Source organism: Sarcophilus harrisii, chromosome 4 (assembly GCF_902635505.1).
Source record: "Sarcophilus harrisii chromosome 4, mSarHar1.11, whole genome shotgun sequence".
NCBI classification, from domain to species: domain Eukaryota; kingdom Metazoa; phylum Chordata; class Mammalia; order Dasyuromorphia; family Dasyuridae; genus Sarcophilus; species Sarcophilus harrisii.
This window is the reverse complement of record NC_045429.1, coordinates 307265927-307282243: the sequence shown is the minus strand read 5'-3', so window position 1 is coordinate 307282243 and position 16317 is coordinate 307265927. Positions and strand designations below refer to the sequence as shown.

Genomic DNA, 16317 nt, shown 5'->3' with positions numbered 1-16317 from the left:
GGTGAATTTTTACCCATCCTTTAAAACTTAACCAACTCATAAGTTACTTTTGTCCACAAATTTTTCCCTGAAGCCCCTTCGTTAGTAATGATTATCTTTCTGTGGACCACACATAGCACTTTATTAAATAACTCTCTGGTGTACTTGTGTAATATTATATATTACTGTTGGGTTGGTGTTTTCTTCTAAAACTAGACATAAATTCCATAGGGCAGAGGCCATATCTTATCTAAACTCTGTATCTTCCTTAGCACCTAGCACACTATTCTGAACATCCTAGTTGCTTAATACCTGTTTGTTGATTTCTTATTTTTAATTTCCTCCCCACATTCCTAGGCTGTTTAAGTCTATTATCTCTTTTCACAGTTTCACTAGGAATGGATTTGATTTTACTCTTAGGAGTTTGCTTCCCTGGTTAGTGGGGGCACGAATAAGGGGCAGAACTATCTCACGATTAACTGCCTGATTGTTCCTTTTCCCTTTTTCTTGGCTGGTTCATGCTCTTCTCTTTTCCCATTCCTACTATTCCATTCCCTCCTCATATTCCAGGTCCTCCATATTCAGCCTCCAAGCTTCCTACAGACTTACTCATGGTCATGCCGGCGCTGCAGTTTGGCTAATTCCCGCTGCTTCTCCTTGTATCGCCTCTGCAGGTCTACCAGTCGCATCCTCATTTCCACTTCCTTCGTGCCCAGCTGGTCAATGGCAGCTTTGAGAGGGCATACCTGGTGAACAGGGACATGGGAGCCTCTTTAGGGGTCAAAGGAACACTGGGGAGGCAAGAATCAATCAATTCCAGTCATAGATAAGGTCTAGAGGTCCAAGGAAAGGTTTCTCAGGCCTGGTGAGGACATCCCCAAAGGAGGATTTCCTTTCCTTTCCTGTTTAGGAAGGGGAGAACTGAAGAAAGTTGTTCTGGGGAGCAGAGTGGACCTTCCCCAGTCTAACACTGGAGACAAACCTTCCCCAAAATAAAGTCATGTGCTTGGATATCCCCTCACACCTTCTCTTTTTCACCACCCCCCTACCTGGGTGACCAGGGAGATTTGGGAGAATCTTTTACTCACAGGTTTGGTTTTCGGGGTCCATGTGTATTTGCGTCGGAGAATTTGCATTCGGGGTGTGAGGGTGGAACAGCAAGGACCAGAAACAGGGACCCCAGTTGCAGGAGGTCCAGTCTCCAGGCTTGCAGCCTCCACTAGAGACCAGGCGGCAGCCAGTGTAGCCAGATGTTGCAGGTTGAAGTTCATCAGGTCTTCCTCTTCAACTGGATGGGAAGAGGGTTAATGTATGTGGGGGAGAAGGGAGATGAAGGAGAGGGGATAAAAGTGGAGGGGGAGAATAAGGAACTTTTTACTCATGGAAAACTGTCTTAATGCCTTCTTTAACTTTATTATTACTAGCTATGTGACTACAGAGAGTGATTTAATCTCACTGAGTCTTAAATTTTCTCATCTATAAAATGGAGATAGTAGTATCTATATTGCTTATCTCACGGGATTATTTTAAGGATCAAATGAAATAATGTATTTAGAATACTTTACAAATATTAAAATGCTATATAAACACCAGTTTTTGTTTTATCCCCATCTTGAGGAGTTCCTTATCTCAAATACCAGATTAGCAGGACAAGGTGTGTTGGAGTCATTGAAGCTCACTCCTTCATTCCCATGACTGCATTTCATATGGTCAGGCCTGGATTCTGGGGAAATCATTTAAGCTGTTTGCCTCAATTTCCCCAACTGTAAAATGAGGACAGTATCAAACTACTCTGCAAGGCTGTTATGAGGATCATACAAGGTATTTATAAAGTGTTTAACACAGTACTTGGCACAGAGTAAATACTGTACATTTTCTCCTGAAAAACTGGTTATTCAAAAAGGCAACTTTAAGTTGCTTTGAATTTCAAAACCTGGTCAGTCAGTGCCAGAGTGATCTTTTTTCTGCCTCCAAGGATTTGAGATGCTCATCTGTTAAGAGCTGACCTTATTACCAGAGAGGCAGAAAAGGCAAAGAGATAAGTAGAGAAGGAATATTGAGGTGGAAAATGGATTGAATCCGAATCTGGGACCACTATAAATTTTATGCACATCTAAGAGTCTATTAATTAGCTGGATTTGGTTTATTGATGATATTAATAACATTTGACATTTATAGAATTAATAACAATAGGTAACATTTATATAGCACTTTAAGGTTTTCAAAGCACTTTACAAACATTTCTTTTTTTTCCTCACAATAATCTTGGAAGACAGATGCTATTATTCCCATTTTACAGATGAGATAACAGAGGCAGACAAAGTTAAGTAACATGCCTAAAGCCATGAGTAAGTAACTCATGATGAATTTGAACTCAGGTATTCCCCATTCTAGGAATACCTACACAATTTGGTTACCTGCTAATGCAATCTAGAAGCAGAGGGTCAGTGTTTCTGACTTCTGACAAGACAGTTTCTGAGCTAGGAAGATCTGCTGGATTCAAATTCTATTTCTTTTTTTAAAATTATTATTTTATTTTTCAAATATATGCAAAGATAGTTTTCAAATATTCACCTTTGCAAAAACCTTATGTTCCAAATTTTTCTCTTTCCCTCTCCCCCCCAACCTCTCCAAGACAGCATGCAATCTGACATAGGTTAAACATCAAATCCTATTTCTAATGCGCATATTGGCTATGTGAATGTGGTTAAATCACTTAACATCATAATTCCAGGCAGCTCTCTTAAACCAGCAATTTTTAACTTGGGGTCTGTGATAATTGTTTTTCATTCTAACCAGTTTCCTTTGTAATCTTATGTATTATATTATTTCATGCATTTAAAGACATTCAACAAAGGGGTATGAAGTCTCCCAGATTGACAAAAAGATCCATAGTACAAAAAGGGTTAAAAACCTTTGTTTGGAAACCCTACTTCACCAAGAAGGAATCAAGGAATTCTCCTCATCCAGGAATCTTCTATATCCCAGTTGTAGAAAAACTACAGATGTGAATGAAACCATGCATCTAGTCCCTATCTCCTTAGTAGTTATCAAGTATTTTACATCTATTATCTTAGATGATCCTCCCAACAGCCCTCTGAGATAAGGAGTGCCTATTGTAACTATGCCCATTTTACAGAAGAGAAAAATTCAGGTCATGGAAGGTAAGTGCAAGCTTGGAAGCATGGAAGCTAGTAAATACCGGAACCTGGATACCTTTATTGGATACCCATAGGGGTCTTTGCCTGCCTTATGCTATGTTGCTAGTGGCAGGTGTGATGATCCTATGATTACCATTGGGGTAGAGGGGGTGGGGGAAAGCTGAGCAGCCTGGTTAGAAAAAAAAGACTAGTTTGGTTCTATTGAGATGCATTAATATAAAAAATACATAATAATCTCAGGGCAGCTAGGTGATCCAGTGGAAAGACTGTGGTGTGTGTGTGTGTGTCTGTGTGTGTTTCCAAGTATGATTTTCTTCTTCCTGGGAGTCTTCATGGACATACTATCACAAGTATTATTTTGATATTTCAAGGATCTATGATTTCATCATGGTGAGAGCTCCTTCTATCAATGCAGACCACAATACTCATGCCATTTAATAGAGTCTTTTAAAAGTTGTCTTGGCCAAAAGATGTGTGTCACTTCTTATCTAACTTTTGATCACAGACTTAGAACCACAAAGGAACCTTCGAGGCCATCTAGTCAGATGAGGAAACTGAGGCACAAAGAAACAGGATTTGGGTCCCTTGATTCCAAACCCATTTATCTATTTCATCATGTTGCCTGGGATTGGGAAACAAATGCCTGCTATGGAGAGTGGAACATTTTTTTGGTCATCAAAAATATTCATAAATATATATATTTGACTTACATATATAACATAGATATGAATCAAAAGTATATTTTTACTAGGAAAAGGCTAAAGAGCCTACCCCAGTCCTGATTTTTGCCTGTGCTGATGTCTTTTCCCACAACTTCCTTCTCTGATTCTATCCACTTTTCCCAGGACTCCATGTTCTTGGGCAGCAGTGCCAGGATGCTAGATGATTTCTTTGTTGGATTCCTCTCCAATCCACCCTCAGTCAGGTTGAAGAAATAAGAACAGAAACCCCTTCCCAGCTGAGAACTCTGCTCTGCAGGTTTCTGCGCCAGGTAGAGAAATGGGTGGGATAACTGGGTGGAGGACTGAGAGATCCCTATTCAGCTCTGCAGTGGGTGACTGCCGCAGGCCCAGGGCGTGGGAATCTGGATTCCTTCCTGTTCTTGTGGCATGGGTGCCAAAAGCTTTACTACCCTGCCTCCTTAGTCCCTAGTCTCCTCCTTGTCTAGGTGTTTGCTGTTCTGGGGGCAGCCACAGCTGGATTCCGCCAACCCCCATGGAAGCTGCAAAGGTGGTAGAAGGGGCTGGACAAGGCTGTGGTATTTTACTAGGGGGAGGCTTAAATTTCCTGGTTTCATTCTTCTTATCCAGTCCACTGCTAACCTATTTAGAGACAAGATGCTATTCTTCTAGAGCCTTGGCCCCTTATAAAATGGAGGAGGGGAGGGAGCTGAAAAGTGCTGAGATCCTGAGTCATTTAAAGTTTCTCTGCTGCTGGATAAAGCCTCCATACCAAGCTCAAAGGGCAGTTCACAGTGGGTATGCTTAAGGCTCAAGAATGAGTTTTTGTTTTATACTTGGGGGATAGGAAGGCCCAGACAGGCAGGGGTTAAAAATAAAAACAAGGGTGGGCCTAGACCCAAACCACCCCCATCCCTCTCCACTCATACATCTGTTTGCTTCTAAAATACCAGGCAGTCCTTAAAGGGGGAGGGGGGAGGTTTGACAGGGATACTAAAGACCTCTACATAGGAGCTTGTGCCAGGCCATGGTGTTGACAGCCACATCAGTACAGCAGCCCATGGAAAGAGCAGTTTGGGGTCACAGAGGGGCAGAGGAGTTCTGCAGGGATATAAAGGATGGTGTGAGAAAGGCTGGAAAGGGATGGCCATGTCTTCCCAGGAATCCACCCTCCCCCTCCTAAGTTGTGAGGATGGTTCCCCCCTCTCATTATTTATTATGGAAAAAAACATTGGACTCTCTCTCTCTTGAGACCATCTCCTAAACTTGAGAACTTCTTCAGTGATCCAAAGAGTTTCTCTCCCTAATTTCCAACTTGTACTGGAACCTGGATACCCATAGGGGTGAGCACTACCTTACATCCAAATACCCATTTCTGAGGCTAGATCCTCTCCCTTGATTCCCACCCCATATATCTTATCTAGTGGAGTGGTTTGAACTGTTTGACTTATATAAGGAGGGAGGGAGAATATGAAAATGGAAGAATAGATTCTCCTTTGCCTGGAGATGGCTGGAAGGAAAGAAGGAAGGAAGGAAGGAAGGAAGGAAGGAAGGAAGGAAGGAAGGAAGGGAGAGAGGGAGGGAGGGAGGGATGGAGGAAGGGAAGAGAAGGAGGGAGGGAGAGATGGAAGGGAAGGAGAGAAGGATGGGAGGGAGGGAAGGGAAGGAGGGAGGAATGGGAAGGAGGGAAGGAGGGAGGGAGGGAAAGGAAGGAAGGAGAGATGGGAGGGAGGGAAAGGAAGGAGGGAGGGAGGGAAAGGAAGGAGGGAGGGATGGGAGGGAGGGAAGAGAGGAAGGGAGGAAAGAGAGAAAGGAAGAAAAAGAAAGGAGGAAGGGAAGGGAGAAAGGAAAGGAGGAAAGAAAGGAGAAGAGAAAGACAGGAAGAATAGAGAAGAAAGGAAAGGAAAAGGAGAGAAAGAGAAGGAGAAAGAAAGGCCATGTATGAAGGCAGGAGGATGGCCTATTTGACCTTCTGTTGTTCCCTCCAGCTTTAAGGTTGTACTGATAAAACTGGCTCTCTCTCTCTCAGTACTTCCAGGAAGGACTGGTGGGAGATAACCAGAAATAAGGAGAGGAAGCACCTGCAGGATGCTGAGGCTAGGAGAGGGGAGGGAAGGAGGCATAGGAGGGGTTTATAGTCCTTGGTGCCAATATCCACTAAGGCCCAATTCAATTTTGATTCCCAAACCCAAGCCTGGGGAAAGGGAGGGGCCAAGTTCAAAAATGGTACTTGAGTTCTAGGACGTAAATTTCCAAAGCTTGGTGTCCAGGGACAAGAGCTTCCTGAACGAAAAGAGGAAATGTCTCAGGTACAATAATCAGTGGCAAAATGATGGGTCAGACTTCCAATATTATATAGCCCTCTCCTTTGCATGATGTATGTGCACATATACACATGCTCCCCAGAACACTTAAACATCTGTACCTCCACTTCCTGGCTTCCCTATCAGCTCTGATGTATCAAAACAACTTGGAAGGCTTCACTGGAGATGATGATGATGACAAACCAGTATTTAAACAACAGTTTGAGATTTGCAAAAGACAAATATTCATTCATTTTATCCTCACAACAACCCTGGGAAATAGGTGCCGTTATTATCCCCATTTTTATAGCTGAAGAACCTGAGGCAGATGATAGTTATGTGATTTGCCCAGGTTCACATAGCTGGTAAGTGTCTGAGGCTGGATCTAAATCAGTTCCAGTCCCAATGCTCTATCCACTATGAAGGTTGGAAGATTAGGGGGAGGCAAACTGTCCAACTAAATAGGTATGGTTCTGTTCTAGAACCATTTTAGAGCCCTGAGCTTAAGGCAGTCCTAGAATGAGCTATTCACGTGTCCTAGATGACAATTTTAAAGCTGGATGTCCAATAAGGTTCCTTAAAGGTTAATTTTTCTCATTTTTACAGAGAAAGAAACAGAAGTCCAGAGAATGACCATGTGACTTGCTAAATGGCTAATACATTGCTAATACAATGTTCAAGGTTAGATTAACTAGATCTTCCTATCTTCCTGACTCTGAATACAGCATCCTACCTACTACTCTATGAGGCTAAGTAAATATGCTTTTCTTGAAGTTGCCTGAATATTTTGAAGACATTTGAAATGGTTTGGAATAGGGAATTTTTTTTATGGGGGGTGGTAGTGGGAGGAATATAAGTGGGGAGAGTGCCTTGGAATGGACTGTGAAGAGGAGGAAGAATCTGGGTCAGAGATTCAATCACCACCAACAGAAGGCAAAAAGAATAGAAGGCAGCAATTAAAATTCAACTCATGGCATGGATTTCAATAAGTTGGATTTGGGAGTGGAGAGGATGCCTAAACTTCTGGGCCTGTTTTGTAAGAGTTTCTCCCTCTCTCTTCTAGCTCCCTAGGACTTAAATGTTTCACATGCCAAGAATAGGAGACACAAAGTCTTCCTCTCCTTTCCTCACCTCCTCCTCACCCAGTCTTAGACACATTTTAAGGAGTCGATCTGTCCTAAGTGGACACTTCACCTAAGGCAAAGGGACCTAACTACCTAAAAATGTGGCAAACACTCCAAATTAAGAATGGAACAATTGCCTGGGTCACCTTCTACACTAGTGAATTAGTCTCAAGCTTCTCTCATACTGCAGGAATAGAAAATGGAGACAAACCCTAAAGGTTAGATGAAAATGGGACTGGAGATCTGTCTCTATTTTGTGGCTGCACAGTGAGATCAGAAGGGACAATCCTATAACACATAAAGAGATGAAGGAAAGCCGTGAAAGCAGAGCTCTTATTATTCTGGCTCTGTCCAAAGATCCTCACCCCGGTTATAAACCTTTACCTTTTGCTTTTTGGAATATCTTATCAATTTCTCCTTTCCTTTAACATCTTAGCTGCCATGTCTTGTGTGATCCTGAGCATGTCTTTCCTTGGTCCCATCTTGGTACACATCCTTTTTTTTTTTTTTAAACTACATGAAGTACTTTTTCTTTAACCTGGAAACTCTGAATGTTGGCTCTGATGTTCCTAAGAAGTTTTCATTTTGGGGTAACCAATGGTTTTTTCTATCTTTTTTACTTTACCCTTAAGTTATAATGCATCTGGACAGTTTTTATTTATGATTTTTCAGATGTAATAATAATTCTTGATTATAACTCCTAGACTTGTTTTTCAGACCAGATTTAGTATACATTGTATTTTCTTTTTTTCCTCCCAGTCTTCTAATTTTTTTGTTATTATATATATATTTTTACTGTCTCAGGAAGTCCTTACTTTCCATTTGGTCTATTCTAATTTTCAAATTCAATTTGTGGATTAAGTTTACCACCTGCTGTTCTATGCTATTAATTTCCTTTCCCATTATATTTTATATCTCTTGCTTCATTTCTTCCAGGTACTCCTGTAGTCCTTGTGGCAAGGTCAGTTTCTTATCTGAGCTTCTACCTGGACAAAGTGGAGTTACATTCTCTGTCTGGGCTTACTTCTTGGATCCTCTCAATCTATAGTATTTCTTTGTTGTGTTTAGCATTTTTTTTCTGTTTACTCATATCTACAGCCACATGTTCTGGATTGGGGATTTTGTGCTCTGCTCCCTCCAATTCTCTGGACTGGGTCAGCTTTTTTTTGGCCTTCATTTATAATTCCTGGGTTTGGACTTTGTCTCCAGGCATCTTGACTTATGTTCTGGCTTCAGATCTTTCTCTACTTTTTCTCTGCAAAGTGCTATATGTGAAATTAGCTCCAGTCCTTGCTGTGACCCTGACAGACTAAATCTAGATATTATTAACTACACCGGTGTCAGATCTCCTACAAGATCTCAGATGTTTTGAGGGAACTGAACTCATCTTTTCTCCTGCCTTGGGCTTGGCTATGAGCTGCCTGGGTGCTCCTGTTATAGCTATAGCTCTCCTGCTATAGTTCAGGAATGGGCCATATATCTTCTGGCTTAGGAACAGACTGACTATGTGCTAGTCTGGGGAAGCTAGGTTGCACAGTGGTTGGCTATTATTATTAGTCGAGCTCTATCTCCTTTGGTGGGTCCCAGACGCCTCCATGCTGTGCTTTCCACCCACCCTCTCCTATCTCACACACAAAGTCTCAGTAGGTTTCTAGCAGGATATCCGGGTAGTCTTCATTGTTCTTTATGGTGTATTTTATTTTATTTTATTAAAGCTTTTAATTTTCAAAACATATGCATGGATAATTATTCAGGATTAACCCTTGCAAAACCTTGTGTTCCAATTTCCACCCCCCCACCTTCCCTTACCCCCTCTCCTAGATGGCAAGTAATTATAGTGCATTTTAAAGAGTGTTCATGGAAGTGATTGCAGAGGATCTGAGTTCCTATAGGTCCTAACATGCCATCTTTTTAGCCAGAAATCTCCAGGTGACTTCAGCTGATTAAGAACATCTCCAAAGACTCTCACTCTACAGTTTCACATTCTATATTGCACAGATAGTACAGAAGATAGAAACTGGACAGGGAGCCAGAAAAACCCAAGCCAGCTTCAGATACTTTCTAGCTATGTGATATGGGCAACTCACTTAACCTCTTTCCTGCCTCAGTTTACTCATCTGTAAAATGGAAAAAATAATAATAGTACCTCCTTCCCAAGGCTGTTATGAAGATCAAATAATATTTGCAAAGTACTCCACAAACCTTAAAGCATAAGTGCTGATTATATTAGAAGAGAGTGTCATTTTTCCTCCAAGTCCAGAGAGAAAAGTACTTGGCTTATGAACAGAATAGAGACTCAGTACCAGGACTCTCAGTCCAGCTGTCCCTAGCATGAACCTAAGTAGCCTCCGGGGTGGAAGATGTAGTCTCCATTTCATTGGGTGAAAATATATCTGTCCTGGTGTGTCACCTTTGGGTAGTAAGGAGAAGACTACCCATGAGATCTGGATAGAAACTGTGGGCACATGTGGTCCTAGCCCGAGCTCCATCCTTAGCATCTAATCATTTTGTTGCACTTGGCTCCTGTCTTTCTCTACTTTTCTTCTCTGCAAATCTTTCGGTTCACAAGAGAAAAATCACCTCGTGATTATATCAGATTTCCCAATGACTATCTGAAGAAGTTGTCACTGCATTTATAATCGGGAAAAGAATTCTGGATCCATTTTGACCACACAGGTCTGGCTGATTGACCCGGGAAGAATGTGTCCCTGTGTCTACCCCTGTGCCCACTGAAGAGAGTGAGTGCCCCGCTCTTAGGGCTGCCCTGGCCTCTGGGACGTGGTGCCAGGACCGAGCTAAAGCAAATGCAGAAGGGAGAGAGGAGCCGGTTTCAAAGCAGCAGTTCTCTGCACCCCCCCTCCATCGCCCAGGTCCCAGTGGGTTAAACTTCCCCCTCTGGGGATCTTGGGGTCTAGCAATGCAGACTCGGGCTAAGTGCATGTACATTCCCCAAAGGCCTGTGCAGGAGGCCTGGGACAGAAAGGACTTCAGATGGCTCGCACCACTAGGCTGCTTACATTTGGAACAGACACCCAGAATGCGCACAGACATGGAGCTCAAATGAATACATCCCTAACCCAGGTACTTTGCATAATGAGATGATAGAATCATAGATTTAGTGTAAAGGGCATCATTTCAGACCGCAGGAACCAGAGGAGACACAAAGGTACTCTATAACAGCAGCAGAGGAAGATTTGAACCCAGAACCTCTAACTCCAAGTGCAGTGCTTTTTCTGGGGGAGCACGCTTTTAATCGCATATGCGCAGGAAAGGGTGAAAAGCCCCCGTTTTAAGCATTGGTTCCACTCTGTGCATGCATTACCTCAGAGTCACTTGCCCTGGGGCTTGTCTAAATAGCCCACATCCCAACCACCCACAGTGGGCACCCCATAAACCCTGGTTTCTCCTTCCTATCCCATGAGGGGCTATCCCACTCAGCTCCTCCTGGGGATGGAATGGGGAGGATGTGGCTCAGGTACTGAAGGAGCAGATTTATGGAAGAAGGAGAATGTTCGGAATTCTCTAGGGAGACTAACCCACCGAGGGAATCTCTCCCATGTCCAGTCACACGATTCTGAGCAGCTGCCTCTTTCCCGGGGAAAGGTGAGGGATAGGAACTGAAGAAAGCAAGATGGAGGGGAGGGGAAGGCAGGTTTCTCGCCCTGGATCCTCTCCCCAGAACCCTCTCCACTCCTGACACAGCCTTCTCCCTGCTGGTGGGCGGCTCCAACACCTCCCTTCCTCCTTCACCCTCCCTCCCCGGCCTTGACTGCAGCTCCATCCAACGGCCAAGGCGAGCCGCAGCCAGAGGAGAGGGAGTGACATACAGGCCTTTGGGGAAATTAACTTTACAAGAACATTCGCTTTATCTCAGCCCTACACAAAGACTCTGAAGAATGTTGGCAGCCAGTGCTGGCTGGCGGGTTTTATGTGTTGGGAAAACAAATGCAGGCTGAGCTATGAGGATTGTGCTATTTTCTCTCCATAAATATCAATGAAACGTAATATGTGGACTCGGGAGGTGTGATTCTCTACCTCACGCCCCTACCCCCAGCCGGGGGAGGGGAGGGACTCTGAGGATGGGTTTCCTCTGGTGTCTCATTCCAGGTGCCTGGAGGAAGTGTGTGTGTGTGTGTGTGTGTGTGTGTGTGTGTGTGTGTAAGGGAGTGGTATATGTCAAGAGTCTGCACCAGCCCTTCCCCCACCCACTGTACCATCTGGAGAAAGTTGGGGTCGTCTGATTCCTTAACCCTCTCCTCCCTGGAAAGGAGGGGCTCCTTTCCCAATATTCTACTCCTTGAACTCTCCCTAAAGGACTCTTAAATCCGAAGATCCATCAGCACTACAGAGATCTAGCTGGAAAGCAGGAGGGAGGATGTGCTGAGAAATAAGTCTGGGGAATTAAGCAGAGTGGCTAAGGCAGGGGATGCGCCTGTAGCTAAGTGCTAGATAGAGAACAAGCCTCCCCTCCCCAGACGTGGAATCTGCTCATCCCAAAAGCTTTGGCTACAAAGAAAGAGAGGCTTATTAATGATGGCAGGTCAAAGTGGGGAGGGGAGGGGGCCTTCCTGCCATAAAAAGCCTCCGGGTCTCCATGTAGTAACTTGGGCCGGCATCTCTGGGCAGTCAGCTGGGGTCAAATGGAATGGGTAAAGAAAAAAATGGTTCTGAAGATATTCCCAACCCCAGAGAATCCCCTGAAGAAATCCTTATCCTTTAAGACATCCAGCTCTTAATCCTAAAAGGAGAGAGATGGAATAGAAATATTGCTCTGAGGTTGCCAGCCCTTCTCCAGATATTCATTCTCTCTCTCTCTCTCTCTCTCTCTCTCTCTCTCTCTCTCTCTCTCTCCCTCCCTCCCTCCCTCCCTCTCTCCTCCCCTCTCTGTCTCTGTCTGTGTCTCTGTACACACTAGGTTCTACACAGGTGGGTGGGTGGCCAGTCAAAGCTCAAGGGCTTGACTAGAATTTACTCCAAATGTGTCCCTGAGCTCCAGGGAAGTCAGAAGCATGTCTGTGGTCAACCTGGATGAGGTCAAGAGAAATCTTTCATCTTTATAAAACTTGGTTAAAATAAAAAGGCTTTCAAACTGCATCCATAAGAAGTACATAGATGGCAAAGATGAGGTCTGGTATCATCCCTTAAGTCACTCTGTGTACTGGAGTCAGGGGTTTGGACTCAAATTCTGACTGTTTGTGATGTTGGGCAAGTCAACTCACTTTCTGGACCTTATTTCCTCATCTGTAAAATCAGAGACACCATGCTCTCTTAAGGTCCCTTTCTGCCATAAAGCCCATGAACCTCATTCGCTGCTATAGGAACTTCCAACAGCCTGCTTCTTCTCCTGTATCACAAAGAGGTTGTGGTGGGAAGCAGAGTCCCTAACCCGGCCAGGGTACAAGGTGAAAGAGGGTTTCTAAGGTAGGTTCCTTACCTTCGGTGACTTGTTCACACTTTTGCCGCTGGAACTCCAGGTCAGCCAATTCACTAAGAAGGGCGATGCCATGAATTCCTGAGCTACCCTGAAGGGCAGGGGTGTTAGGGAGCTGTAGTGGGGTGCTGGGTGGGCTCAGTGAGGGCAGGTCTCCCAAATCAATGGTGGCTGCTACCAGAGCATCCAGCCCTGGCAATGATTTTGGCAGGTGGTCTTCCTCCTGAATCATGTCCCAGGCCTCCTCTTCCTCCTCCTCCTCCTCCTCCTCTTCCTCCTCTTCTCTTTCTTGCTCCTCTCCCTCCTCTTCCTCCTCCTCCTGTGGGTCAGGCCCCTTTCCCACCTCTTCCTCTCCCAGAGGACTTTGCACTCCCTCCGTGGGGGCCATTGGGGAAGCCCTCGCCAGCAACCCTTTGCCATCCCCCTCCTCAGTTCTCTCCTCTTCTGTCCCTTCCTGAGTAGAATCTACGCAGCTCCTTGTCTCCGGGCCCCCTCCTTCCAGGAGGACACCATAGGGGAGTTCCTGAAGCTCCCCCAACCCACTGGGAGCGGCTGCCTCGCCAGGGGGCCCCAGCTCCATGGGGTGTGGATGCCCGTGAGCATGTGGCTGGCACTCCAGCTCCAGGGCCCTCGCCTCTGAGCCTTCCACCTGGCCCCCTGCTCCCCCTGCCAGGCCGGCCTCGTCCAGAGCATCGGGGTCACAGTGGGGCCTCTCCAAGGGTGGGAATGTCCTGGACTGCTCGGGCTCCGCTGCGGTGGAGACAGTTTGCATAGTTTCAGGGTCTGCGGGATCAGCGGAGTGCATGTCGTGGGGCAGGGGGGACGAGTAGCCCATGCTGACCGCAGGGTAGGTGTATCCCGGGGGCAGGTCTGTGTGAGGGAGAGAAAGGCAAGAAGCTAAGGAGACTGATGAACAGACTGTGGCCCTGAGACCCCTGGGGAGGCCGGCCCTAACGCGGCTCTCTAAGAACGACACCTTCTTAGTAAGAACCTGTACCAGCGAATAGTCTGCGTTCTGCATGACTACCAGCTGCCAAATGAAAGGACAGATTTTTCTGACCTTGAAAGACTGGTTGGATCCAGCCTTCCCTCTTCCCCCAGCCACCCCCAAGTCCTGAAACCAGAAAAATGGAGAATATAGAGTTAAGCCGGGAGGTAGGACGGCCAGTAAACCAGCTTTTTCAGCACCTAAGGACGGGGTGACTACCTCCTTCTCTGTAACAGGACTCTGAGAGAGGTTCTAGGGCTTAGGGGTAAGGATAAGGAGTTCTCACGAAGTCAGAGAAGATGGTCACCCTGAAACAACTCGGAAATCCTCCAACCCCATTTATAAATTGTTTCCCCCCCTCTAGCTGGACTCCTGTCCCTGCGGTGTCCCCACCTCACGGATATGCCCTTTGGTCTGTCTGAAGGACAGGCTAACCAGAAAGGGGGATTTTTTAAAGCCATGATGCTTGAATCAGGGCTTTCCCTGAACCAGAACGAGCCGGCTGCATGTCAGAGGCATTACGCCCCATTAACTGTAATAAAAAAAAAAAAAAAAACTTTAAAAAAAAAAAAAACCCTGTTGGCTCTGTCTCCTTATTGTGAAACTGGGACCGGTTTTATGTTCGCCACACGGATTTCCAATGTAAACACTCAGCCTAATTCAGAGAGAATTAAATAGCCTTGTCGGGGAGCTGGCACTGAGAGCTGGCTGGCGTGCCTGGTACTGGCACTCAGGAAGAGGTGGCTTCTGTGGCAAAGGGGGGTGGGCGGGTGGGAGGTGAGACTAGGCCCTGGTCGGGGTCGCCAACAGGAGCTACGATAACTTTCCTGCCTCTCAGATAAGTTCCCTCACTGTCCTCATTTTGGCTTCTTTTTATTCTCCTTATCCCTTACTGCTCTGGGACCAAAAAAGTCCAGAGATTCAGTGGCTAGAAATGACTCCATCCTTTTGTCTTCTTCCCTTTCACTGTCCTTGGCTGTCACCTGAAGTCAGGGCTTCTGGGTTCAGCAAAAGGCTACGAATGGATTCCCTTCCGCTGCTCTGCCCAGGAACTGGTGAAGGGAGGAGCTGGGACCTCGCTCTTCTCCCTATTGAGCACCCCAGCCTGTGGCCTAGAATTCAGGTGGGGGAAAGGAAAGAGAGGGATTTCTCTAGAAGTTCAGCCTGATCAAGGGAGAGGTGTGTGGGCCAGCAGGTCAAGAAGATGGGATAAATGGGCTCTTCCTCAAAGTCAGGACCAAAGAAATGGTGTTCTCTGCAAGTCTGGGCCAGAACCTTGTTCTCCTTTAAACAGACTAAATGACCCTGGAAGTCATGAAGATCAAATGTCTCAGCCCAAGAATACCCAGGAGATGGAGCCACTTGGCCCCTCGGCCGTCCCAGGAGCTTAGAGCTTCTTTCCAGACAATTACAGGGTCATAGATTTGGAGCTCAAGACCCCTTAAAGAAATTATCCAGCCCACTTTCTCCCTTCATAATCTGGGGAAATTTCTCAAGGATACACAGCAGATAATAAATGGCAGAGCCAGCACCCAGACCCAGGGTCTTTCCCTCTAAATTGGCGTTCTTCTCATGCCCCCCATTAGTCTTACCTGGTTCTAGTGATTTGGGATAATCTTGCGGGGGCTGACCCTCTCCTCTCTTGTCCTCAGCTTCGGTACCCTTAGAGTTCTGAGTGGGGCCAGGACTGGTGGCCGGGGAGCGGGGCGCCACAGCAGAACTGGTGGTGGGGCAGAGGGGTAAAGTGCACGGGGCAGTGGATAGGGGGGTGGTGCATTTGGAGGGGTGCCGCAGGGCGGGAGAATGGCAGCAAGGTGAAAGTTTGGCAGGGCATGGAGCAGCAGCCGGTGAAGAGGCGCCCTTGGAGAGGGGGGTTAAGGCAACTGGTTTATGAGAGGACTTCAGGGTCTTCTCGGGGACTGCTTCTTCAAACTCTGCGTGGTAATCTTCAGGCTTTCTCTGGGAAAGTGGAGACAGAGAATGGTCACCCCCACCCCCTGATTGGCCAACGGCAAAGGGACCACCTGGGGAGCTCTAGGGTCCACCTAGGGTTACGGTGCCCTGGGAGTACAACGTTGGGGACAGGGATTAGCATGGTCATGAAAAGGGAACAGGGCAGAGTGCAGCAAGGTGATAAGATAGGGACAAGGTGATAGGTTCTTCAGAAGGGACTAGAAGAGGGCTTCCCAGTCCCAGAAGAGAGAGAGAAGGGAGTCGTTTGGTTGGGATGAGAACGTCCCCACTGGGGGAGGATGGTAGGTCCCTTGTGGGACAGCAAAGGAAGAAGGCTGTGCTCATGGGTAACTGGAGGGAAGGGGAAGGAGGTCTCCTTGTACCTGAAGCTGGGATTTCCGCTGCATTTCTAGTGCCTGGGCAGCTCTCTGCTGTTGCTGGAGGGCATAGAGTTCTTGCTGTCGGAGAAACTGGGAGCGGGAATAGACAGGAAGCTGGCTGGGGTGCTGCATGTGGGAGGCGGGCCCGCGACCTGGGTACATGGGTGGCCATAATGAAGCCTGGTCCATGACATCAGCTGCAGGAGGGTTGGACAGGGAAGAAGGAAGGAGACCAAAGTCACAGAAAATGTTAGACAAATGGTGTGTGTGTGTGTGGGGGGTTGCTCCCCAAATCGGGCCCTGCTCTCAGCCCACCCC

The 16317-nt window shown here is 46.3% G+C and overlaps 1 protein-coding gene and 1 long non-coding RNA gene across 5 annotated transcripts in view; one reads left to right on the top strand and one right to left on the bottom strand.

Annotated features, from left to right (window-relative positions):
- The window catches only part of LOC116423252, a 28402-nt gene extending 20384 nt beyond the window's left edge, over positions 1 to 8018 (top strand). For both annotated transcript variants that reach the window (XR_004233786.1, XR_004233785.1), the window contains exons 3-4: positions 3986 to 4131; positions 6730 to 8018. This is a non-coding gene — a long non-coding RNA (uncharacterized LOC116423252). The remainder of the gene's footprint in view (positions 1 to 3985; positions 4132 to 6729) is intronic.
- Positions 1 to 16317, bottom strand: part of BAHCC1 (BAH domain and coiled-coil containing 1) — a 171630-nt gene that overhangs the window by 27564 nt on the left and 127749 nt on the right. For all 3 annotated transcript variants that reach the window (XM_031965625.1, XM_031965624.1, XM_031965626.1), the window contains 5 exons: positions 16003 to 16196; positions 15259 to 15625; positions 12682 to 13548; positions 1068 to 1267; positions 589 to 725 (listed from right to left, as the gene is read on the bottom strand). In XM_031965625.1, coding sequence (XP_031821485.1) covers positions 589 to 725; positions 1068 to 1267; positions 12682 to 13548; positions 15259 to 15625; positions 16003 to 16196 — 1765 coding nt within the window. The remainder of the gene's footprint in view (positions 1 to 588; positions 726 to 1067; positions 1268 to 12681; positions 13549 to 15258; positions 15626 to 16002; positions 16197 to 16317) is intronic.